Source organism: Erinaceus europaeus, chromosome 5 (assembly GCF_950295315.1).
Source record: "Erinaceus europaeus chromosome 5, mEriEur2.1, whole genome shotgun sequence".
NCBI classification, from domain to species: Eukaryota; Metazoa; Chordata; class Mammalia; order Eulipotyphla; family Erinaceidae; genus Erinaceus; species Erinaceus europaeus.
This window is the reverse complement of record NC_080166.1, coordinates 55,490,400-55,516,043: the sequence shown is the minus strand read 5'-3', so window position 1 is coordinate 55,516,043 and position 25,644 is coordinate 55,490,400. Positions and strand designations below refer to the sequence as shown.

At 43.3% G+C, this 25,644-nt stretch overlaps 1 protein-coding gene across 1 annotated transcript in view; it reads right to left on the bottom strand.

Moving 5' to 3' along the window:
- Window positions 1-25,644, bottom strand: part of LOC103124430 (ankyrin repeat domain-containing protein 55-like) — a 142,820-nt gene that overhangs the window by 81,697 nt on the left and 35,479 nt on the right. Inside the window, exons 4-6 of the mRNA XM_007535145.2 lie at window positions 25,421-25,551; window positions 20,545-20,654; window positions 1,562-1,622 (exon numbers count right to left, since the gene is read on the bottom strand). Of these exons, the coding sequence (XP_007535207.1) occupies window positions 1,562-1,622; window positions 20,545-20,654; window positions 25,421-25,551 (302 nt within the window). The remainder of the gene's footprint in view (window positions 1-1,561; window positions 1,623-20,544; window positions 20,655-25,420; window positions 25,552-25,644) is intronic.

The window sequence follows — 25,644 nt, the reverse complement described above, 5'->3', positions numbered from 1 at the left end:
TTCATGGTCAGCTGATGTAAAATGCAACTGCTGGGAGCTTCTCACACCATGGGCAGAGCGATGGGAGTGAGCCCCTTGACTCTGGTTCTCATTTTTAAAGCAGAAGTTTGAAACAGTGCAATATTTATCTTTTCTGGGGTTTAGCCTTAAACCACCAAGTGGGGCATGAAAGCAACTTGTGACCATGATGGTGGGGAGGTGTTCGACCTCAGACCCTGGCAACAAAACAGGGGCTTTTCAGTGTGGCCAACAATGCTAGAAGGGGGCCTTTCATTACAAGATTGGAGGAAGACAAGGAGCCCAACATAGCAGAAAGCTGTCAGGACCTTCCTCCCAGCCCACAGTCTCTGGCCAGCTGGCTTCCTTCAAAAGAATAAATTTGACATTTTGGGGCATATTAATTTGTCATCATTATCAGACTGTCTTTTTTGCTTTTGTTTCAACTTCAGTACCTTATTAAATATGTTTATTTGAGAGAGAGAAAGAGAGAGAGAGAGAAGATAACATAATGGTTATACAAAGAGATTGTCATCCCTGAGGCTCCAAAGTCCCAGGTTCAATCCCCCATACTATCATAAGCCGAAGCTGAGCAGTGCCCTGGGGGGGGGGGGGTTGAGATAGACTCCAGAATAATACTCAGTTGTAGCTTATGGTAGTGAGAGGGATTGAACCTGGGACTTTGTAGGCTCCGGCATGCAAGTCTTGTTGCATACCCATTGCATACCACTTTGTTGAGGAAGTGTTGATTTACAGCATTGGTGTTGTCACATTTTTCCAGATTGGTGTCAACGTACCTCACCCTCCACCATGCTGTCAACTTCCCCTACCATATGGCACTAGATCCCCAACTCCCCTAATCAGACTTTCTTAAAGTGATCAGCCAAACCGATCACTCATTAATAACAGAATTCATTAAAGTCAGGTGTCTAAGTCTGTCTTAAGAAGCTTAAGGAAGAAACAAGTCTGGGCCATGAAAATCTGTCCTGTCCCCTTGCTACTCTGGAACAAATCTATTCTAATCAGCCCTTCCTTGGGTTGTTTGTTCAAGAGTCTGGTGCTGCCTTTTTGTAAGTCTGTACAGGATGGTCTTTGCAGCATCAAGAATATAGCAGCTGTGATTATTGTTATTATTAACATGGCTTCTGGAACAGGGAGGCTGGAATTGGGTTTTACTTATTTGTCATTTTTCACTGGAAGAGCTACCATCTCTTGTTCGAGTCTGATATCTGGGTCTGAAGAACAAAGAACAATGCTTATTTCTCAATGTCCAGAGAGGAATTACAAAATTTCAGTGGTATGATAAATACTCAAGTACTTAACAGAATAATCCCTTCCCTTCCCTTTTAAAAGTTACTTTTAAAATGTCTACCCACTGGGGGTATACATTTATGCTTCCAGACAAACGTAAAGACATGGGCTTCCTTCTCTGGGCAGAAACACACAAAGACATTCCACTCTCTCCTTGCTCCTGTGTGAAAGAAGTAGCACAGCTCACATAAAAACCCTTCCCTGCACACAGTCGTGCATAATGGTTGGCTGGTCCCACAGAGGTTGGCCTCACCTCATTGTCCTGGTGATTAATTTCGCTGAGATTTGACTGCTGCACCAGGACTGTTAGGAGCCTGTGAAGAAAAACAGAAAAAAATTCAAAAGGTCAGGACTTGTATGAGAATGCAACATTAGGACTGTAGCCACTCAAAGGGCTTCACATGAAGATGGGCCCTTTTCATTTCTCTTGGGGAAAAGATCATGGAAAGAAAGCCTACGACTTAGGATCACTAATTCTTCTTTTTTAAAATATTTATTTATTCCCTTTTGTTGTCCTTGTTGTTTTATTGTTGTAGTTATTATTGATGTCATTGTTGTTGGACAGGACAGAGAGAAATGGAGAGAGGAGGGGAAGACAGAGAGGGCGAGAGAAATACAGACACCTGCAGACTTGTTTCACTGCCTGTGAAGCTACTCCCCTGCAGTTGGGGAGCCGGGGGCTCAAACCAGGATCCTTACACTTGTTAGGACTATGTGTAAGCCTGATAGAGCTTAGGGAGAACCATTCCCGTCCTTGGGTGGAGATTTGAGAAGATAACCTCTTGGTAAGTCTCTCTCAACCCAGGTGAGCAAAAGGGGGGAAACTCAGACTTGGCTCTTTCCTTCTTGACTCTCAGGCCCACAGAAAGCCCAATACTTCCCTCCATTAACTGCAGGCCACATGGCCGCAGATTCACTTATTCAAAGTCACCTTCTGATCACAGAAGAACACACCTTATCACACACTTCATCACACACCTCAGACCCCAGACAAGAGAAATTCCAAACTATATGGCTTTTTGATATCTATCTTCTTTCTGTCTAACCCTTCTGGTTTAACCCCTATGCTTCTCTCAGATACCTTTGGATAATTAAGTTGCTTGCGTCATGGAGAATAACTGTCTTGTATCCCATCAATTCCTGTCATACCAGCCCCCTACCTTAGGGGCACGCCGACTGTTAAGAAACCTGTAATTTCTGACATATTTCAGTAATAATTCCCTTCGTTTGTTTTTCTATTTAACTCATGTCCACCTTGCTAATAAACGAGTTCTGAGTTCTGAACACGCTGGAGAGCTCCCTGGTGTCTTTTACTTCGTGTCACCCCTGTCATGAGCGAGAAAGAACCAGTCCATTACCTTTCCCCTGGAGACCACCCTGCCAGAGACCTGACAACGCTGGTCCTTGTGCTTTGTACCACGTGAGCTTAAATCACTGCGCTACCGCCCAACTCCCACTAATTTCTCTCTCTCTCTCTTTCCTCCTCTCTCTCTTTCTTTTAGATACAGAGGCAGAAATAGTTGGTCAGCAAATTTGCTCACTTGGATAGTAAATTACTTTGTCATGTGACCAAGGTTCACACTGAAGGAAACTTCTTCAGGGCTGTGGCCTCTCTCTCTCTCTCTCTTTCACACACACACACTCACACGCACACGCACACGCGCGCGCGCGCGCGCACACACACACACACACACACACACACACACACACACACACATACTGCCCTGAAGAAGTTTCCTTCAGTGTGAACCTTGGTCACATGATAAAGTAGTTTACTATCCAAGTGGGCAAATTTGCTGACCAACTATTTTAGCCTTATCTTCTCTTACTTTCACTTAGCGTTGCTGGAGGGCTAAAGGGAGGGGAGGAAGTTAATCTTTAGGTTCACCCTTCTCACCAGACTTATGTCCCTATTTGTGCACTCAGAGTCCTGCAGTGACTCTTCTTAGTTCACACAGACTCAGAGAATACCTTCAATCCACTCTGCTGCTAGGCAGGCACATAGCAATACCTGCGACGGTACCCAGAAGCGGCCAGCATGTATGCCCTTGCTCACTTTTTATCAGTGTGAAGTAACTAGCAGTGATTCTTACCTGAGTCTGACAGGTGGCTGAGGCCACACCTTGTCTGCAGGAGGGAAGCAGTTGAGTGTAGTGTTCATGGGCCTGTTACTGACAATGTTGCTGTGCCACAGTTATGTGACCTCAAACAGATCACCTGCCTTTTCTTAAATGTCCCAATCTGCTAAAATGAGGATCCCAAGAGCTCCCACACTGTAGCTTACTGTGAGGATTAAATGAGTCAGCAGGCACACAGCAGTTAACGCAGGCCTGAACACAGTTATTTCTAGAACACCTAAACCTAGAAGTTTTAACCCTGACTCTATCTCAGAATCCTTTAGGGGGAGTTTGTAAAACCACAAATACCTGGTGTGTGTGTGTGTGTGTGTGTGTGTGTTGGGTGATTATTTGGGGTTTCTACTTATGTAAATCTGGAACAAATGCCGTCTTGTATAGTCCAAAACAGATATTCCAGAAATTCCTGTCAACAGCCATGTTTGGAAAGCACTGTGAATGGCACTAAATTAATGACTCAGTGGGTATGGTTATTGATTGTGGTTGATTGTGGAGTGAACTGTGCCCTGATATTCTGTGTCCACCCCCAGTGCCTCAGGATGCCAATGTATTTGGAGACAGAGCCTTAACAGGCACTTAAGTTAAAACAGAGCCGGTGAAGGCCCCAATTCAACGCCACTGGTGTTCTCATAAGAACAGGAGATTGCAGGAGCTGGGCAGTGGTGCTTCTGGTAGAGGCCACATGTTTCAGTGCACAGGATCTGAGGTTAAGCCCCTAGTCCCACCTGTAGGGAGGAAGCTTCATGAGCAGTGAAGCAGTGCTACAGGTGTCTCTCTCTACATCTCTACCTTCCCCTTTCCTCTTAATTTCTCTGTCTCTACTGAAAGTAAAGAAATAAAAATCAAGTGTTAAAAATGAAAATGAACAGAGAATGGAACACACAGGAAAGGGTGGGTGAGAGGGCTCCTTCAAGAGGACACTTGTCCTGCCTGGGAGCTGGCAGGTTCAAGCCCCAGGACAGCATGGGGACAGTGCTTTAGAGCCATGGGGTCTCTCCCTATCTGTCCCTTTAAAACAATTTTAAATATTTATTTATTTATCTTCCCTTTCATTACCCTTGTTGTATTTTATTGTTGTTGTAGTTATTTAAAAAATTTTGTTGTTGTAGTTATTATTGTTATTGATGTTGTCATTGTTGGATAGGATAGAGAGAAATGGAGAGAGGAGGGGAAGACAGAGAGGGGGAGAGAAAGATAGACACCTGCAGACCGGCTTCACCACCTGTGAAGTGACTCCCCTGCAGGTGGGGAGCTGGGGTCTTGAACTGGCACCCACAGGCTGGTCCTTGTGCTTCAAGCCACATGCACTTAACTCACTGGACTACCTACCGCCTGACTCCCCTGCTGTAGTTATTAATTGTTGTTGTTATTGGATAGGACAGAGAGAAGTGAAGGAGGAGGGTAAGACAGAGGGGGAAAGAAAGACACCTGAAGAGCTGCTTCACTGCCTGTGAAGGGACTCCCCTTGCAAGTGAGAATCCGGCGGCTCAAACCTGGATCCTTAAGGCTGGTCCTTATGTTTGGCGCCACCTGCGCTTAACCTGCTGCACTACTGCTTGACTTCCCTGTCTCTGTCTGTAACTAAGTAGTCATCCTGGAGCAGTGAATTGCACATGTGCAAGGCCAAGAACCCACTACAAAACATGGGAGACACCGCAGTATATGATCACAGAGGAAAGGCTGTGTATAACAGTAGTTAGAGGGCAACCAGCCACCTGAAAGTCCAAGATGAGAGGCCTCAGAGGAAAAGGACCCCAGTGTCACTATGATTTTGGCCATGGCAGGCTTCTGAACAGTGAAAAAAAATCATTCCATTGTTTAATTCACTCAGTCTATGGGATTGTATTATGTCTGTTCCAACAAACTGACACATTGGTCAAGTTGATGAAGCTTGGAGACACTGAGGATGCTCAAACTTATTTTTGGAAGAATTATATGAAAAATGAATTCACAGATCTCCCCTTTCCATTATTCCATCCCTCCCTTCTTTCCTCCCTTCTCCTTTCCCCTTTTTTTATGAGACATTGTTGATTTTTATTTGTTTAGCAAAAGATGTGACTTCTATATTTGCTTAGAATAACATGGAGGGCTGGGGAAGTGTGTGAAGGGACAGAATAAACAGGTGGGGTAAAGTGTGTGTGTGCATGCATGCGTGTTTGTGTGTGTGTCTGCTACCACAGACCACTTCTAAACTCTGGATTATGGTGGTTCTGAGAATCGAACCTGGGCCTTTTGGCGTCTCAGGTATGAAAGACAGTTTATATATAACCACTATGCTATCTCTCCCAGTTCCATTTATTTTCTTTCTGGTTGTCTTAGTTGCAGTTTCACTGCTCTGGGCTTTTTCAGATAGAGAAAGATAGACAGAGGCCAGGCAGTGGTGCTCATTGTTAAGTGAACACACTACAGTATTCAAGGTACCAGGTTCAAGCTCCCAGTCCCCACCTGCAAGGGGAAGCTTCACAAGTGGTGAAGCAGGGTTGCAGGTGTCTCTCTGTCTCTTCTCTTTATCTCTCCCTTCCCTGTTAATTTCTCTCTGTCTCTATACAATAATAAATACGTAAATAAATAAAATAAAAATATACAAAAAAGAGAAAGACAGAAGAAGAGAGGAGAGGAGAGGAGAGACCAAGAGACCATAAGAGCAGAGCTTCTTCTATAGCCATAGTGTTAGGGTCTATATATTATGGTCTAGGGCAGGGGTAGGTAGCATAATCGTTATGTAATAGACTCTTATGCCTGAGGGTCCGAAGTCCCAGGTTCAATCTCCTGCACCACCACAAGCCAGAGTTGATCATTAGTTAAAAAAAAAAGTGGTGGGGGCGGGGTCAGTAGTGCAGTGGTTAAGCGCACATGGTACAAAGCTCACGGACTGGCATAAGGATCCGGGTTCAAGCCCCTGGCTCCCCACCTGCTGGGGGTCACTTCACTAGCAGTAAAGCAGGTCTGCAGGTGTCTATCTTTCTCTCCCCCTCTCTGTCTTCCCCTTCTCTCTCGATTTCTCCCCAGTCCACACAGTGTTCATAATTGTTAGAACTACTCTCTGCTTGTGCATGTTTGAAATGTTCCATAAAAATTAGAAATATGCCTCATGCATTTTATTCTGGGAAAGAATGTGTTCCTTTTCATAGCTCTAGTCTATCGAGTGCCAAAATAAGAACACACAGAGAACTTCAGAGACTTTCACTGCCAAACTGCACAGCCATTCCTACCTCTGTTTTCTTTTTATTATTATTATTATTTTAAATTTATTTCTTTATTGGGGAATTAATGTTTTACATTCAACAGTAAATACAATAGTTTGTACATGCATAACATTCCCCAGTTTCCCATTTAATAATACAACCCCCACTATGTCATCTATCATCCTTCATGGACCTGTATTCTCCCCACCCACCCACCCCAAAGTCTTTTACTTTGGTGCAATATGCCAATTCCATTTCAGGTTCTACTTGTGTTTTCGTTTCTGATCTCCTACCTCTGTTTTCTTTATGGAGGAGGAGACTCTCACACAAATAAAGTGCCTTGCACAGCTGATTCTGAGCCCAGATCTAGGCAGCCTCACCCTGACCTCATGCTCTGAAGGCTACATGGTTACCTCTTCATTCTGGCTCAGGACATGCCAGGGAATTTCTGAGCTGAGCCCAAGTCTGTGCTGGGGAGGCAACTACAGTCTGCCTGGAGAATGCAACCAGAACTTAGACGATATCAGCTTTGGAGCAGGTACTTCCTGTGGAAACGGAAATCGGAGCTCGTGAGGACACATAGGGAGGTGTGGGCCTGGCATAGCCGAGGCCAGGAAACCGAGCTTCAGTCCATACCAGTCAGAACCTCATAGGACCCACAGGAAAACAACAGGACATGTTCCCAAATGATTTACATGCTATGTAACAAGATGCTCATGCCAACAGCTCCAGTGTCTCAGGTTCAATTTCTCATGCCAGGGTAAGTTCTGGTATAACAAACAAAACCCAAAATCAAACCAAAACAAAAAAAGTGTGTGGCACAGCCCAGTTAGAGGTCTTTATTGTATTTTATTTGCACTTGCTGGGTGGTTGAAAAAAAATCTATTATTGTGCTGTTATCAGTGTATCAGTACTTGAAGTTTGTTAGTACTTGTTCCATTTTTTTTAATGATCTTTATTTATTTGTTGGATAGAGACAGCCAGAGATTGATAGAGAAGGGGAAGACAGAGAGGGAGAGAGAGAGACAGAGAGACACTTGCAGCCCTGCTTCACTCATGAAACTTTCCCTCTACAGGTGGGGACCAGGGGCTCGAACCCACGTCCTTGTACTCTGTAATGTGTGTGCTTAACCAGGTGCGCCACCATCTGGCCCTCTAGTATTTGTTTTGTATATTGGGGTGTGGCTGTGTTGGGTGCAACTGCACTGGTGATCGTTTCTTGCTGGGTCGGTACTTTGATCATTATATAGCAGCCCTCTCTGTCCCTTACTATGGTTTTGACTGAACAAGTCATTTTATCTGCCAATCATATTTTCACTGTTTCTTGAATAAAATGGCATCTCAACTTTTGATCATTCAATTGCTACTTATGACAGAAGAAAGAGGAACTAGTCATATTGCCATAGTGATAAAGGCTCTACAAGGATTGCTCCAATAGTGATGTGATTCTGACTGGTTGCTGCAGGGGTTGAGTAAACAGGAAGCCTAAAGTTTAAATCCAGAGTGTGATTTTTCCTTGCCACCGGGATTATTGCTGGGGCTTAGTGCCTGCTCTTGGTGGCCATCACCCCCTTCCATTTTTTTCTTTCTATTTTGATGGAAGATGAAACACTGAGAGAGTAAGGGTGGGAGGGAAGGAGAGAGAGAGAGAGAGAGAGAGAGAGAGAGAGAGAAGGAGGGAGATAGAGGGAGAGAGAGAGAGAGAAGGAGAGACATCTGCAACACTGCTTCACTGTTCATCCACTTTCCCCTTGCAGGTGAAGGTTGAGGGCTCAAACCTGGGTGGTCACTTATGATAATGTATGTGCTCTACTATGTATGCCACCACCTAGTGACACAACAGTATTATCTCTGTTCTTTGGGAGCAAGGACAATGTGTGATTTAATTCTGGTCTTGTCACTGCATGGCCTCTTTGAGCCTCTGTAGCTTTTCTATTATAACAGGGATAATGACAGTCAAGATGGTGAGAATCACATAGGATAATAGCACAGCGCTTCCTGCACATGGACTTTAAAGGGGCAATGGCTATGACTTCAAGAAGCACATCTTTCTTTCATTCTGAATGTGAAAATTCCTCCATCTGGTGGAAAAAGGCTATAAAAATAATTGAATTTGGGGTAACATTTTTAAATCATGGTAATTATATCTCACCATTGGACATATTTCTCCCTCATAGCTGGCAACTCCTCACTTTCATTACTAATGGCTACTGTTTAATAGGGCTCATTTGGTCTGAGGTTCTGGGAACGAGTGGGAGAAAAAGGCAAGAGATGAACTATGCTCTGATCTAGTGACTTTCCTCTGACCCTGTGCAGACGGAGAACATTGGTAACTGAACAGGACCTTCTGAGGCTGCTCCAGAGCTGAATGGTCACCTCGAGGCAAACTGGATCCTGAACAGTTAAAAATGGGTCTGGGAAAAGGAAAACCTTCTATCTCTCTCGGGTGGTCTCCAAAGGTCACAGGCTGTGCCCTGCACTGGATATGTCTTGCTTCCCTGTTGTATCCCACCTTGTGGCTTCCAGTGACTTCATCACCCAGAACCCCTTGCCCTCTAATGTTCTGTTGGATTTGGCTAGGGGAGGGTGGGGAGATTATCAGCAGAAGGAAGGAAGCCACCTTGCTTTTTGACAAAAACTTTTTTTCCTCTCTCAAAGGTTTCAGCTCCTGTGCAGTGGTCCTTTCTGTGGTCACAGTGACCGTCACAGTCCTCAGCAGATTCCAGTAATATCTCCCTTCCTTTCCATCTTGGCTTAGCAGAGAAACATTTTCATGCTTTCTTGGGGTGGGGAGAAGTGAGGATTCTGCCACCATTCCTTGTTGAGTGGACATTTTTTCATTAGTCGTTTTCCAATTACTGCTTTTAATATTCTGTGTCTTCCTGGTTGAGTTCCTGTTTGATTTATGCCTGTCTTTACTGAGTTCATTTGATTCCTAAGACTCATTGATCCTCAAAGCTAGACACAGACATATAGATAACTGTTTCTTCTTTTTCTCTCTTTTTCTTCTTAAATTTTTTAAAGATCCTTTTTCATTTATAATTGGATAGAGACAAAGAGAAATTGAGAGGGGAGGGGGAGATAGAGAGGAAGAGAGATAGAGAGACACCTGCAGCCCTGCTTCATTACTCTTGAAGCTTTTCCCCTGCAGGTGGGGGACCAAGGGGTAGAACCTAGGTCCTTGCACATTGTAATGTGTATGCTTAACCAGGTGTGCTATTATTTGGCCCACTCTCTCTCAAATTAAAAAAAAAAATTCTTTACTTCTTTATTGGGTAGAGACAGTCAGAAATCTAGAGGGAAACGGGTGATAGAGAGGAAGAGAGACAGAGAGACACCCGAAACACAGCCTCACCACTAGCAAAGCTTTCCCCCGCAAGTGGGGACTAGGGGATTGAACCCAGGTCTTTGTGTGTTGTAACATATGCATTCAACCAGGCATGTCACCACCCAGTCTCTCCACCTCCCTCTCTGATAGCAATTGACCTGAAGTACTAGATAGCTTGCCAGAGTCATCACACATGGCCTTGAGCATTCAGCCTGGACTAGACACCAGGTTTCCCAGTTGGTGTTTCTAATGCTATTCTGTGGTTCAGAGGCAACCTGCCAGGGACTGTATTAAGTGCCAGAAGACTTGCAGACATCTTTGTTTAATTTCTCAGAGTTCTTGCTTTATGCTAACATGAGCCGGAGTATTTCTTCTCCAACCTCCAACCCAGTCTCTGCCCTGCTCTCAGGTCTGCAGGCAGCAGCTCAAGATCCTCTCACCCAGGTATCAGGACATCAGACACAGTTTCCAGACAGGAATGTGCTGGATGACAGAACACAGACCGAGCTACTGCACCTCTACAAAAAACCCTACCCTGCTCCCCACCAGCCAGTGATCTGGTCATGCCATGACCTGCTTAATTTCCCTTAGTTGCCATAACAATACATTTAAAAATATTTTTGTGATAATTTAAAGTTGTGTTTTAGTTCATGAGAAATATATGGGGGGGGGGGGAGGCCAGAAGACCACTCTGGCACTTGTGGTGGAAGGGAATCAAACTAAAGACTTCATGTTTTCAAACCCAGCACATTATCACTGCACTGTTTCCCAGACCACGTGTGTTGTGACTTTAAAGAGACTGATGCCTTAAAGTCCTTAGAATGACCTTTAGGTGCCATGAGTCATCTATGTTAAAAATATAGTTATTATTTTTTTAAAATAGTATGTTATCATATGTTTGTTAGCTTTTGGATCTCCTCTGAGGTGAATGTTTTGTTCATATCCTCTGCCCATTTTTGGAGGGGGTCATTTGTTTTTTTGGTGCTAAATTTTCTGAGCTCTTTATGTATTTTGGTGATTAGTTTCTTGTCTGATGTCTGGCATGTGAAGATCTTCTCCCATTCTGTGAGGGGTCTCTTTGTTTAATAGTTTCTTTGGTCCCCCACCTGCAGGGGAAAAGCTTCAAGACTAATGAAGCAGGGCTGCAGGTGTCTCTCTATCTCTCTTCCTCTCTATCTCTCTCTCCCCTCCTACCCTATGGTTTTGTTAATTTATCCTTTTTAAAATAAAAAATAAATTTAAAAAATAGTATGTTATCATTTTATCCTTTCTTTCTCTTTCTTTCTTTCTTTTTTTTTTTCTTTGCTACCACAGTTGTTATCACTGGAGTTTGTTGTCTGCAGGAACCCACTGTTCCTAATGACTTTTCCTTCCTTCTTCCCTTCCTTCCTCTCTTTCTTTCTTTCCTCCTTTTTATCCTCCTCTATTTTTTGATAGAGGGTGAGAAGCAGTGAGAGAGGGTGAGAGAGAAAGAGAGGGAGACACAATTACAGAAGCCAGAACTTCTACCTTCTGCACTCCATAAAGAATTTTGATCTGTATTTCCATAGAGATAAAGAATAAGGAATCTACCAATGGAGGGGATGGGACACGAAATTCTGGTGGTGGTAGCTGTGTGGAACTGTACCTCTGTTATCTTACCATCTTGTAAATCACTATTAAATCAATAATAAAAAAACAATTAAAAAAGAGAGAAAGAAGGAGAGAGAGAGCAGAGACACATGTAGTACTGCTTCACCACTCATGAAGCTTCCCCCTTCTGCAAATGGGGACTGGGGATTTGAACCCCGATCCTTGTACATGACAATGTATGTGGTCTGCTGGTTTGTGCACAACTACCCAAACCCAATTATTATTTTTATTATTACATTTTTATTATATTTATTGGATAGATACAGCCAGAATCAAGAGGGAAGGGGAAAACAGAGACAGAGAGACACCTGCAGTCCTGCTTCACCACTTGCAAAGCTTTCCCCCTGCAGGTGGGAACTGGGGCTTGAACCTGGGTCCTTGGAGGTGAGCCACTCAGTCCCAAATTTTATTATTATTTTCAAAGCTTTCACACTTTACATTTTGTGTTTTCTGATTAACACTATATGACCAGAAAATGGGAAATGGGTTGGTAAAGGGCTCTCCCAACCCTGGATCTGACCAGCCCACCAAGTAGAGGGCAAAAGGTCCTGAAGCCAGCTGCCTGCATCCCTTCCCCTCCCTGTGTGGATGTGTGAATGTGTTTAGCGAAACATCGACCCGCAGGTTAGAACGCACTGAAAAATGATTTTTCTTTTTCCCCACTGATGGTAGTCATGGGCAATAACAAGTGCCAGGGCTGCCAGTCTTCTAGCAGGGAAAATAAAAATCTGCTGGTAACCATGGAGACTATGAATAAGACCAGAGAGCCCCGTGAAATCTCTGCTCGCTTTCCAACCCTAGTGTGCAGAGCATCATACAAACATGATTCCATTCTCTTCAGAGCTTTGTCTTAATGACCATGCCTACCCTTTCTCAAGAGGACCCACTCAAGATCCCAGCTAAGCATAAAAAAGCCCCGGGTGGCATGATGGTGGCATCTGGAACCTGGTGGCTGAAAGAAGAGTTAACATATAAAGCCAAATACATTATTGACTAATCATGAACCTAATGGCTGGAATAGTGCAGATGAAGATTTGGGGGGGGGGTCCTCTTTTTTGAAGATATCCAGTAGGCCTATTTTAGTTATATTCCAAAGGGCCCATAATTATACTAGTTTTATTCCTGAGCCTGACATCTGATACGCAGGTGAACCCAAGTTATTGTCTAGGGAAATGATGTCATGGCTGGAAAAAGGGCCAGAAAGCTGGATCAGGGAAGAGAGGGAAGAGAGTGGCTCCCAAATATGGGAAAGGTATAGATGACCCCCCCCCCAATATGTTCTGGAATACCACCTCCCCAAAGCCCTGCCCCACTAAGGAAAGAGAGAGACAGGCCCTTGTTGTTTTATTGTTGTAGTTATTATTGTTGTTGTTACTGATGTCGTTGTTGTTGGATAGGACAGAGAGAAATGGAGAGAGGAGGGGAAGACAGAGAGGGGGAGAGAAGACAGACACCTGCAAACCTGCTTCACTGCCTGTGAAGCGACTCCCCTGAAGGTGAGGAGCCAGGGGCTCAAATTGGGATCCTTGTGCCGGTCATTGCACTTTGTGCCACATGTACGTAACCTGCTGTGCTATTGCCTGGCTGCCCTGTACCTTATCTTGAATGGAGCTTGAAGGAATCATGTTAAGTGCGAAAAGTTATTCTGTCTATGGGATGATCTCACTCAGAGATAGAAGTGGAAAAATAAGAACAGAAGGGAAAGTACAAGGCACAACTTGGACTGGAGTTGGTGTATTGCACAAAAGTAGAAGATTCTGGGGGTGGAGGGGAGGGTTCAGGTCCTGGAGGATGGCAGAGGAGGACCTAGTAGTGCTATGTGCAAAACTGAGGAATGTTACACATGTACAAACTACTGTATTTTACTGTCAACTGTAAACCACTAATCCCCTCCCAAAAGAAAAAAGAAATCTATATTTATACCTAGTCAACCCATATCTATGACCTTGGGAAAACTATGATAATTACCTTTGGAGAGATGGGAGCACAGAACCTCGGTGATGGGTGTGGTATGTAATTATACCTCCCTCTCTCTCTCTCTCTCTCTCTCTCTCTCTCTATATATATATATATATATATATATATATATATATATATATATATACATATATATATTTAAATTCAGTGTTAAGGAAGAAATTAAAGACATTTTTTTGAAATAATAGAAATTTTGTAATATTGTTTCCTATAAGGTCCTTCACTATAGACCAGGCACTTAAAAACAGAAAGTTCTTAATTGCACCAAAGCAAAGGACTCTGGGGTAGGAGGGTAAGAAGAGAGCTAGAGTGGGGAGACTTTGAGATACTGGTACATGATAATGGAAAGGAGCTTAGGATGGGGCCTTACCAACTGGGAGATAGGTGTTTGTTTATGTATTTATTTATTTTTCCAGGTAGAGACAGACAGGCATAGGGACAGAAAGACACCATAGTGCCAAAGCTACCTGCACTTCCAGTGCTGTGGGCTGAGCTGGAATCTGGGTCATGACAAAGAAGGTGTCTTGCTAGTCCCTGATGAGATTTTTTTTACATTTATTTATTTATTTATTTATTTATTTATTTATTTATTTTCCCTTTTGTTGTCCTTGCTGTTTTTTATTGTCATTGTTAGGTAGGACAATAAAGAAATGAGAAATAAAGAGAAATGGAGAGAGCAGGGGAAGACAGAGAGGGGGAGAGAAAGACAGACGCCTACAGACCTGCTTCACTACCTGTGAAGCGACTCCCCTGTAGGTGGGGAGCTGGGGGAGAATCTTATTACCACAGCAGATTTTGATAGCATCATTAGATGATGCACATAAAAACTAACCAAGCAAAGGGCCAGGTGGTGGCGCACCTGGTTGAGCTCATGTATTACAATATTACAATGCGCAAGGACACGGGTTTGAGCCCCTGGTCCCCACCTGCAGGGGGAAAGCATTGTGAGTGGTGAAGCAGTGCTGCAGGTGTCTCTCTGTTTCCCTCCCTCTCTATCACTCCCTTCCCTCTTGATTTCTGGCTGTCCTTATCCAATAAATAAAAAAAATTAATTAAAAAACAAACAACAAAAACTAACCAAGCTGTGCTCTGTAGTTGAGAAATGAGGCTTTAATTCCCCTACTGCTCTATATTAGTGTGAACTCAGAATTCATTCTGGTAAAAAAAAAAAATCACAGTCAGTTTATCAGCCTAGTTGTACAACTGAAGTGAAGAAGACAATAATAACATTTCACAGGGTCATACAAGCCTGTTGGACTGCTGCATTATCCCCAGTGGGCACATGGCAAGAGTAGTCTGGTCAGTCACCAAAGCACCTTGGTCTGCATGTACTGCTCAGTAGTGTAGTCGTGATAAATAGCGTCTTTCACCACGTGCCAAGCAAAGTTTTGAGTCCTCTCCGTGTACTGTCTCATTAACCTTTACCTCAACTCCATGCGGTAGATAATATTTCTATCCCCTGATTATAGATGAGGAAACGGGAGCCTTACGAATGTAATGAACTTCCTAGGACCAGTGTGAGATGGATAACTTATTGTCAAATGATTTGTGCTCCAGGGATCAAATATTGGGAACCTCTAGAACTAAATAGTAACATTTTGTTTTTTAGTGGTTGACATGCTTTTTCTTATCGTCTTGTTTTTTATTGTGGGGTAATGGTTTCCAGTACAGTGGTTGACACATGGGAGCAGTGAAGTTCCAACAACAACAATTTATCATAAGACAATGATGAATATAATTTTAAACCAGGTCTGTGGACCATATGACCTGAGGACTGTAAATCGTTTGGTCTGGTCCTGCCAATAAAACCAAAAGCAGGACTCAAAATTCAGTAAATTCAGGACGTTACTTCATAGCAGCATTAAGCCCTAAGTTAAAGTTGATTGTTTTGTCTGGCCCCTGAATGATGTTGTAAATATCCAAATGGCCCTTGGCAGCAAAAAAAAAAAAAAAAAAAATGACCCTCCTACTTTTTTTAAAGCAACATACCTGCAAAAGGGGTCCTTTAAGGAACTCTGATTCCAAAATGTTTACTAGGTAACAAAACCAGTTGACTTATTATATGGGTTGTTAAGGTTTAACTCAATTAATATTTGCATATATTTACTAGGAAAAATAATTTTGGTTTGGGACCAGTTAATGTGGAACTTGGTACTTGTGTTATACTGCTAAGTGACCTCCCTGACTCCAGTTTTTGTTCTTTTTTTAAAATATATTTTGAGAGATAGAGAGAGAGAGAGAGAGAGAGAGGAGAAAGGAGGTGGGGAGAGGAAGAGAGTTATATAAAAAATGGGAAAGACAGAGAGGAGAGACATCACAGCACTGCTCCATCATCCATGCCATGCCCCCTCCCCCCACTATGTTTTTTGCCTCCAGGGTCATTGCTGGGGCTCAGTGCCTGCACCATGAATCCACTGCTCCTGGAGGCCACCCCATCATGTCATGTATCGTGCTCTCACGTGGTGCTGGGGCTCACTCTCAGGGCTCGTGCACACCAGAGCTTCGTACACAGCAAGGTGTGTGCCGCACTGGATGAGAGACTTATTGAGTATGTCTTGGCTCTCGGGATAGTTTATCTGAAACTTTGTGTTTCTGTTAGTTACCACAGCTGGCATTTTCACAATTAAAGCAGAACTGTATCTTCCAGAATCAGCTAAGTGCCCAATCAGGACAAGAAAGCTTTGTCATCAGCACACAGAGGATGTTTGATTTCTAGCTTCAGCACTTCCAATGGAACCATCCATTCCACCCCGGTTCCATGGCTGCCAGTTCTTAGCAACATCGCCCCGCCAGATATTCGTCGGGATGCAGCATCATCTAAGTTCATTTCCCACATCTACGCTCGACCGGACCTGCCAATATACGCGGATATCTTCACCCACCCTGTCCAACACTTGACGTCTCATCATCCAATCTGGTCCCCTACGCCTACACTGAACTTCTCTGTTCCAGACTCTTGGAAACAGAGTTGGCAGTCAGCTGAGGTCAAGAACAAACACCTCATCACAGACCCCTGCAAGCGTCAACCCGGTTTTGACCTAGCACGTTATGATTGGGCCCTCCTCAATCGCTATCGAACAGGCCATGGCTGGTGCGCCGCTATGTTCCATCGCTGGGGAGCCAGAGACGACCCAAACTGCCCCTGCAGCTACAGACAGACTATGACCCACATAGTCAACGACTGCCACCTCTCCAGATTCAAAGGAGGTCTCGAAACTTTACATCAGGCTCAACCTGACGCTGTTGACTGGCTACGGAAGAAGGGCAAACGCTAGAAGAAGAAGAAGCACTTCCAAAGGTGGTGGCTGTGTCATTAGGTAAAACCTCAAGAGAAGAGAAAGCCGCAACTTGCTGCAATTATCTCGGTTGTGGCGACGTAGTACAGATTCCAGAAAGTCTAAAGACATTGCAGGATGTAATAAAAAAACAGACTGACAGGCCCCTAAAGGAGGAAGTCAACTTGAACTGGTTTTTGATTTATTATTGACATGATTTCAGCTGGTGAGCTTAATCAGCTGACCACATAGATCTGGAGTGTGAGTTTGCGGACAATGCTCTCTATTCAGTGCTCAGGTTGCAACGGGATGACGGAAGAGTCAGTGTGGCTCCAAAATTCACGCTCCCTCTCTTGAGCTGGAGTCACTGGTGGGAGATGGGTTACTGGTCTAATCCAAGGAATTATGCCTTTCAACACTTCTTCTTCTTCTTTTTTTCTAGGTTTCTTTTTAAATTTATTTATTCCTTTTTGTTGCCCTTGTTGTTTTATTGTTGTAGTTATTATTATTGTTATTGATGTCATCATTGTTGGATAGGACAGAGAGAAATGGAGAGAAGAGGGAAAGACAGAAAGGGGGAAAGAAAGAGAGACACCTGCAGACCTGCTTCACTGCTTGTGAAGCGACTCCCCTGCAGGTGGGGAGCCGGGGGTTCAAACTGGGATCCTTACGCTGGTCCTTCTGCTTTGCGCCAACTGTGCTTAACTCACTGCGCTACTGCCCAACTCCCTCTTCAACACTTCTTATACCTAATATGGCCAAATGACAAGTCAATCTCAATTAAATGTGAGCAGAAGTGAGCTGTGATCATGCAGGCTGAGATTTTAAAGAAATGAGTGAGCTTGTCTATACCACTGTTTCCCCTTCTGTAGACAGTTGAACACAGGGTGCGGGGATCCTAGTGGTGGTAGATCCTCTGCTGGAGGAAGTGCCTATGGGGAAGGGAATCACCTCACCCAAGAACTCCTCCATTTAACTATGACATAATAAGGAAGAAATACCGGGACAGGGGAGATAGAATAATGATTGTGCAAAAGACTTTCTTGTAGGAGGGTCTGAGGGTCTGAGGTCCCAGGTTTAATCCCTGGTAACATCATAAACCAGAGCTGAGCAGTGCTGTGGGACTGCTTCTCTCTGTCTCTGTCTAGCCCTCCTCCCACCTTTCCCTCTCTCTTTCTCTATCACTGAATAAAGATCTTTAGAAAAATTTAAAAAAAAAAGGAATAAACTATGACGGGTGCCAGGCGGTGGAGCAGTGGGCTAAGCTAGCACATGGTCTGAAGAATAAGGAATAGACTTTGATTTTCCAGTGTATTAAAACAGTGAATCATTGGGCTTTGTATTAAAACAGTGAAGCACTGGGCTTTGCTATGGAAGCTATAATTTTTATAACTCAAGCCAGCATTTATCTTCCATAATCAGGCTGATTTTAAAATGACCTTGCCGGGTGAGGTCAGTAAAAGCAATTAAGGTAGAATGTATCAAGGCAGTCTAGTCTCAAAAAATATGTTTTAAGCTTCATTCTTTAAAAAAAAAGGAATTAATTTGATGGCAATGAGAGGGAGGGGGAGGAAGGTCAAGAGACCAGAGAACCACTCGCAATAAATCAGATAGGGCATCCGACCTGTGGACACACAAGTCCTGTGCTCTACCTACTGAGCTACCTTCCCACTACTACTGCTACTTATTATTATTATTATTATTATTATCAGGCATGAGAGTCTCTTTGCATAACCATTATGCTATCTATCCCCATCCTTAATTTATTTTTAACCACAGCACTAATAATAATGTAATATTTAAATGTTATAATGTCATAGTTAAATGGAGGAGTTCTTGGGTGAAGTGATTCCCTTCCATATAGGCGCTTCCTCCAGCAGAGGATCCACCACCCCTAGGATCCCTGTACCCTCAAACCAACCAGGGATTGAACCTGGAACTTTAGAACCTCAGGCATAAAAGTGTCTTTCCATAGCCTTTATCTTATCTCCCTGTCTCTTTCTATCACTCTTAAACCTATTTTTACAAACAATGCAGAGGGCTCACCACTATGACATCATGAAAGCATAGTTTTGAAGACTTCTCTTGGGGACACAGTGTAGCTTTGTGATGACATGTTTCCACAGGTTGTCTAGAAAATTCTTTTTTTTTCTAACTACCAAGAGGAAGTCAAGCTCTTTATGGTTCTAGTGATGGTTATTGACTCTGGGTTTGCTGTTTATTCTTTAAGGCTGCTTGGTTTATTGTGCTTTGAGAAAGCACACTTTTCTATTATTCTTGGATAGGATCCAGGAGTAATAAAAAAAGCAAGTCTTGGTTGGGAAAGTCTTGGGATTTCCCAAGTCCTTTTTTAAAAAAAATTTTTTTAAAGTTATTTTAGTGCAAACCAGAATCAAATGAAGAAATGTCATTGCTTCTCAACTTGGAAGGAACCTTGCCTTCTCAACTCCCAGGGAGCTGGTTTTTGCTCTGAACACAAAGCACAGAGGATAAGTTCTCCAAAATACACCCCCACCTCCAGTGACCTAACTCTGAGGAATGCTAAATTTTTATCAGAAATAGGTTGTGTGCAGCAGAGGTTAAGGAAGCTTCCAGAATACTGCTGATTCCACATTGGGAAATTATGTTTTCAGCTGCTCCTAGGGTCTTTCAAAGGAATGGAGAGATAGGGGGTTGGGAAGATACACACCCACTGGGCAAAACTTTTTCCTTTGTTGCTCAATAACCTTACAAGAATGTGACCAACTCAAGCATCCAACTTATTTAAGTATATTTCTTCACATGACTTTTAGCAATACATGCCCAGCATTTTTCTCCTAACCTATGAGGTCCTGTCTTAGTCTCGTCTTCTGGGTCTTTTGCCTTATTTCAGCCCATGACATGAATCCAAGTTGATGCATTAATCTTTATGCCCTGTTTGATTTTCTTCATAGTAGTCATCATTGTGTGAATTTCCCTGTTTATTTGTCAATCATGTGTCACTTAACTCCTCTACAAGAATGTAAATTCTGAGGTCAAAAGTTCTGTCTTGTTTATTACAGAATTATGAGGGCCTAGAATGATGCTTATTCCACAATAAGCACTCAATAAATAACCACTGAATGAACAATCAACTGACTAGTCAAATGACTGTAAATGCAGGTGGTGCTTTAAGTAGCATTTCATTTTGAATCAAAGACCATGAGTAAAGGGTTTTATCCAGTAGGAGGGGAATGAGAGTACAGTTAAAGATTATTCCAGGATATTCTAATTTTTCTGGCATATGACCCTGTCTACTACAGGTTTTTATTTTGTTTTTCCACCAGAGTTACCTTTGGGGTTTGGTGTCTGCACGACTGTTACCTTTGGGGTTTGGTGTCTGCACGACTCCATAGCTCCTCATGGCCATTCTCCTCTCTCTCTATAGAGATGAGAGACAGAGAGGTGGAGTGGGAGAGAAAAGAGAGACAGTGCAGCACTTCTCCTGAACTCATGAAGCTTCTCCTCTGTAGGCGCTCCTATGTGGTGGCCCGGGGCTTAATCCCAGGATTGTACATGGCAATGTGTGTGTTTGTACATGGCAATATTGGGCACGCCCCTTTCATGCCCTCTGCAGGCTTTTTAACTTTTTTTTTTTTACTAGCCACAGAGGGTTGGATTAGACAACTTTCTAATCCAAGTTAGGTCCTTCCCAATTTGAGCTCCATGTGAACCTAGCTGTTTACCTCACATCAGGCTCCGCGGTGGCAGCATGCAGTGGCAGACGGCCATTTTTGTCAGGGATATTGTGCTTGGCACCATTTCTGAGCAGACTCACACAGCCTTCCAGCCACCCCTGAAATATAAGAGCAACCATGTCATTATGTAACACGACCTCACCTAGTATCGTTCAACACACTTTCTCCAGTTTCCTTTCCTTTTCTTATTTAGTTTGGCTAGAAACACGTTTCATTTGACTCATGGTGACTAAAGACCACAGTTCCAGTTTAGATAGCACAAGAAAGGGCAGGAGGTCTTCAGGTATGGATCCCCAGGTTTTCTGGAGGAACTTTACCCTGTCAAATACAGACTGCTTCCTAGATTCTCTTTCCTGCCTCCTCCATTTCTAGGGCCACTGGTAAACATAGTACGTGACAAGGGTGATAAACAAGCCCCAGGCTCTCACTCTATGGATTTGACACTAAATCATACTTACCAGTGGTCTTGTTCAGGGTCACTACTAGGTTGTTATCTTTGCTTCATGATGCTAATTAATTGAAGTGTCTAACTTGATATAAAAAAAACTAGATTGGGGGGTAGGGCGGTAGCGCAGTGGGTTAAGCGCAAGTGGCACAAAGCTCAAGGACTATCACAAGGATCTGGGTTCGAGCTTCTGGCTCCTCACCTACAGGCGAGTCGCTTTACAGGTGCTGAAGCTGGTGTGCAGGTGTCTCTCTTTCTCTCCCCATCTCTATCTTCCCCTCCTCTCTCCATTTCTCTCTGTCCTATCCAACAACGACATCAACAGCAACAGCAATAATAACTACAATAACAATAAAACAAGGGCAACAAAAAGGGAAATAAATAATAATAATGAAACCCCTTAGACTTCCCAGAATTCTTATACCAAGCTACAAAGAGAAGAAAAAACACACTGAAAGAAGAATCTAAGACAAACTATTGAACAGGTAAGGTATCTAGAATTTAGACCGTGGACTCTGGCTTACATACCAGAGACAAAGGACTGAGAGGAGGAAGAAGCTGCAGAAGAAGAAACATGGAGAAAGAGTTGAAGAAGGAGGTGCAGTGAGAACTGGGGATACCGAGCTGAACTGAGCAGAGCAGAGGATGCAAGGGCTGGACCAGCAAAGAGAGAAATAATGACCAGAAGTAGGGGGTAGTGGTCATGATGGATACTTTTTAATTAATTTTTCTGAGTGTTCTCATTGTCTCTTGTTTAAGTCAGTAAATTAGTATGTTTGTCAGTTTTATGGCAGCTCCTAGTAGGGATTAGTGACTTCTCTACTTATAGTGGAAAAAGCCCCATATTAATTTTGTGGGACTTGACTTCTCCTTGTTAACAATCTGAACTGTATATTATGTTCCAAGTCCAACAATTATGTATGAATGCTACTTTGTGAGTCCTAGCCTCCATTCTATGGTGCTTGCCTGTTTACCTATACCTAAAAATCTATTATTCACCTATAACTAGTAAACGGGTTCTTTTTCTTTCACGTAACCACAGTATTACTCTCTTCATGTAAGTGGCCCAGTTCTACTGAATATCAAGTTCTGCTCACATGGAGAAAAGGAGAGTGCCTCTTACACTCACCTAGAACTCCTTAGGCTACTTGCCTTGAGTTTTCTAAGCTGATGAAATGATTGTCATGAAGTCTAACTGGAGAACTCTATTTCACCCCCACTTTCTTTCATCCCTGTCTAATTAGGCTTTAAGATTACCCAGTAAGGTAAAAAAAGATGAGTGAGGATTTTTCCTTGCAGGTCAAATCAGCGGGGTTTACAGTTAACAGTATTTATATACTTTCCTATATTTGAGGGCTACTCTCTTCCATGATCCATCTTTCTAGTCCTTTTTCCAACTATGACACCATCTCCCCAGATAATACCTTGGGTCCACTTGCATGTTAGCTGTCAGAATCAGGCAGAAACTAATAAAGTCATGGGCCCCTTAGAATATACCTAAAATAGACCCACTAGCTTTTTCCAAAATGGAGACCCTCAAATCTTCATCTGCAATATTCTTGCCTTTAGTTTTATGATTAGTCAACAATTTGTTGTGCTTTATATCTTAACTTTTTTTTCAGTCACCAGGTTCCATATATTACCATGATGCCAACGAGACTTCCCTGGGCAGACGACCCTACCAATGTGTCCTGGAGCTCTACCTCACCAGATCCCTGCCCCACTAGGGAAAGAGAAAGACAGGCTGGGAGTATGGATTGACATGCCAACACCGATATTCAGCAGAGAAGCAATTATAGAAGCCAGACCTTCCACCTTCTGCACCCTATAATGATCCTGGGTCTATACTCCTAGAGGAATAAAGAACAGGAAAGCTATCAAGGGAGGGGATAGGATACGGAGCTCTGGAGGTGGGAACTGTGTGGAATTGTACCCCTCTTATCCTATGGCCTTGTCAATATCTCCATTTTATAAATTTAAAGAAAAAAAAAGGAAAGAGAGACAGTTTGCTTCACTCCTTATGAAACTCCCCCTCTACATATGGGGACCAAGGACTTGAACCCAGGTCCTTGAACATGGGAACACTAATGCTCAAGCAGGTGTACCACTGGCAGGCCTTTGCCACTAGGTTTTTTTTTTCTTTTTAATTTCTTTATTGGGGAATTAATGTTTTACATTCGACAGTAAATAGTTTGTACATGCATAACATTTCTCAGTTTTCCACATAATAATACATCCCCCACTAGGTCCTCTGTCATCCTTTTTGGACCTGTACTCTCCCCTCTATCCACGCCACTAGGGTTTTATTGGGACTTTGCACCTGTGTGATTGCACAACTCCCAATGGGTGAGATAAAGGGTGAGAGACAGAGAGAGACACAGAGAAAAGTAGAGACAATACAGCACTACACCACTGCATGCAAAGCTTTCCCTTTTCTTCTTTTTAAAAGTTTTTAATATTTATTTATTTTCCCTTTTGTTGCCCTTGTTTTTTTATTGTTGTTGTAGTTATTGCTGTTCTTGTTACTGATGCCATCATTGTTGGATAGGACAGAGAGAAATGGAGAGAGGATGGAAGGACAGAGAGGGGGAGAGAAAGATAGACACTTACAGACCTGCTTCACCACATGTGAAGCAACTACCCTGAAGGTGGGGAGCTGGGGCTCAAACTGGGATCCTTACGCTGGTCCTTGAGCTTCGTGCCACGTGCCCTTAATCTGTGTGCTACCGCCTGACTCCCAATTTTCCCTTTTCATGGTGCTCCCTAATGATGAGTGGGGCTCAAGCCTGGGCCCTCACATATGGTAAATTGTGCATCTGACCATGTGAGCCCTCTCCTGGCCCCCAGAGGCCAGGCAGTTCTAGCACAAGCAGTTCTGGGGGCTGAATTCAGTGCCTGACACCTGCAGGTGCTGAGCTCTACAGTTATGCTACCTCCTAGGTGGCTGGAATCTCTTGTTAAAGGGACAGGTTCCATCAATATACAGTTTTGAAACTGAACACTGTTTGTAGGTTGAGATTTTCCCTTTAAGAGCCTTGTACCTCTCCCTGCTCCCACACCTGCACACCTCTCAGTACTCTTGGCTCTTCAAACTCCTCATTCACCAGCTTCGGTCAGTCAGTCCTAACCCACAGGTAACCACCACTGAGAGTACTCATGGAGTGGAATTCTCAGAAGGGCTAGAGAATATGTTCAGAAATGCTCCACAAAGGGAATTCTGATGCAGTTGAGATGAAAAAGAATGTTTCTCAGGTTGGGGAGATAACATCATGATTATACAAAAAGACTTTTATGCCTGAGTCTCTGAAGTCCTAGGTTCGATTTCCAGCACCACCAAAAGCCAGAGCTGAGCAGTCTTTCAGTCTCTCTCTAATAAATTAATTTTAAAAAGGAAAGAATATTTCATGAATGATGACATCACCTCTATCTTAGAGAATGGTTAGAAAGCTCCAAAATATGATCCATGAAGCCAACTCTAAGTGGTGATACAAATGTTAAAGATGGGAGTCGGATGGTAGAACTGCTTGTGCTAGAACTGCCTGGCCTCTGGGGGCCAGGAGAGGGCTCACATGGTCAGATGCACAATTTACCATATGTGAGGGTCCAGGCTTGAGCCCCACTCATCATTAGGGAGCACCATGAAAAGGGAAAATTGGGAGTCAGGAGGTAGCAGGTGACACAAAGTGCAGGTGACACAAAGCATAAGGACCCGCATAAGGATCCCGGTTCGAGCCCCGGGCTCCCCATCTGCAGGGGAGTCACTTCACAGGCAGTGAAGCAGGTCTGCAGGTGTCTATCTTTCTCTCCCTGTCTCTGTCTTCCCCTCCTCTCTCCCCATTTCTCTCTGTCTTATCCAATAAGGACAACATCAAGAACAACCAATAACTACAACAATAAAACAAGAAGGGCAACAAAACGGAATAAAGAAATATTTTTTAAAATAACAATAATAAAAACCAATAAATGTTAAAGATGACGGGGCCAGCAGGTGGCCCACCTGCTTAAGTGCACACTTTACAGTGCACAAGGACCTAGTTAAATGTTCACATTACAGTACGCAAGGACCAGGGTTCAAGCCCCTGGTACCCACCTGCAGGAGGAAAGTGATGAAGCAGTGATGCAGGTCTCAATGTCTCTCTCTTTCTCTCTGTTTCCCCCTCTCAATTTATCTCTGTCTCTATCCAATAATAAGTAAGTAAAATTATTATTATTTTTTAATAAAATTATTTTTAAAAAGGCCTATCACTCCATAAAAAGTATTAAATAAATAAATAATAGATATGACTTCATGTTGAATGCTATAGCTTTAAGTTCTATTTCCTTGGCCAGCTGCACAAATCCAAGAACATTCTTCTGTAAGTAGGACCCCCACAGTGACACATGAAGCCCACCCTGCTCCATGAGAAACACAGCTCATACCACGTAGGTCGCCAGGCACAGACTTGTGCGTCCATAAGCATCTTGCATGTTAATATTTGCTCCCATTTTCAACAGCAGCTTCACCGTGTCCACTTGACGTCCAGAAACCGCATGCATCAGGGGTGTACATCCTGGAATGAGACCCATCGATGACCTTTTACAATGTTTGACTTGGGAAACTTATGACCAGGCTGGACATTTATTATGTTCTTTGTAGATAAATA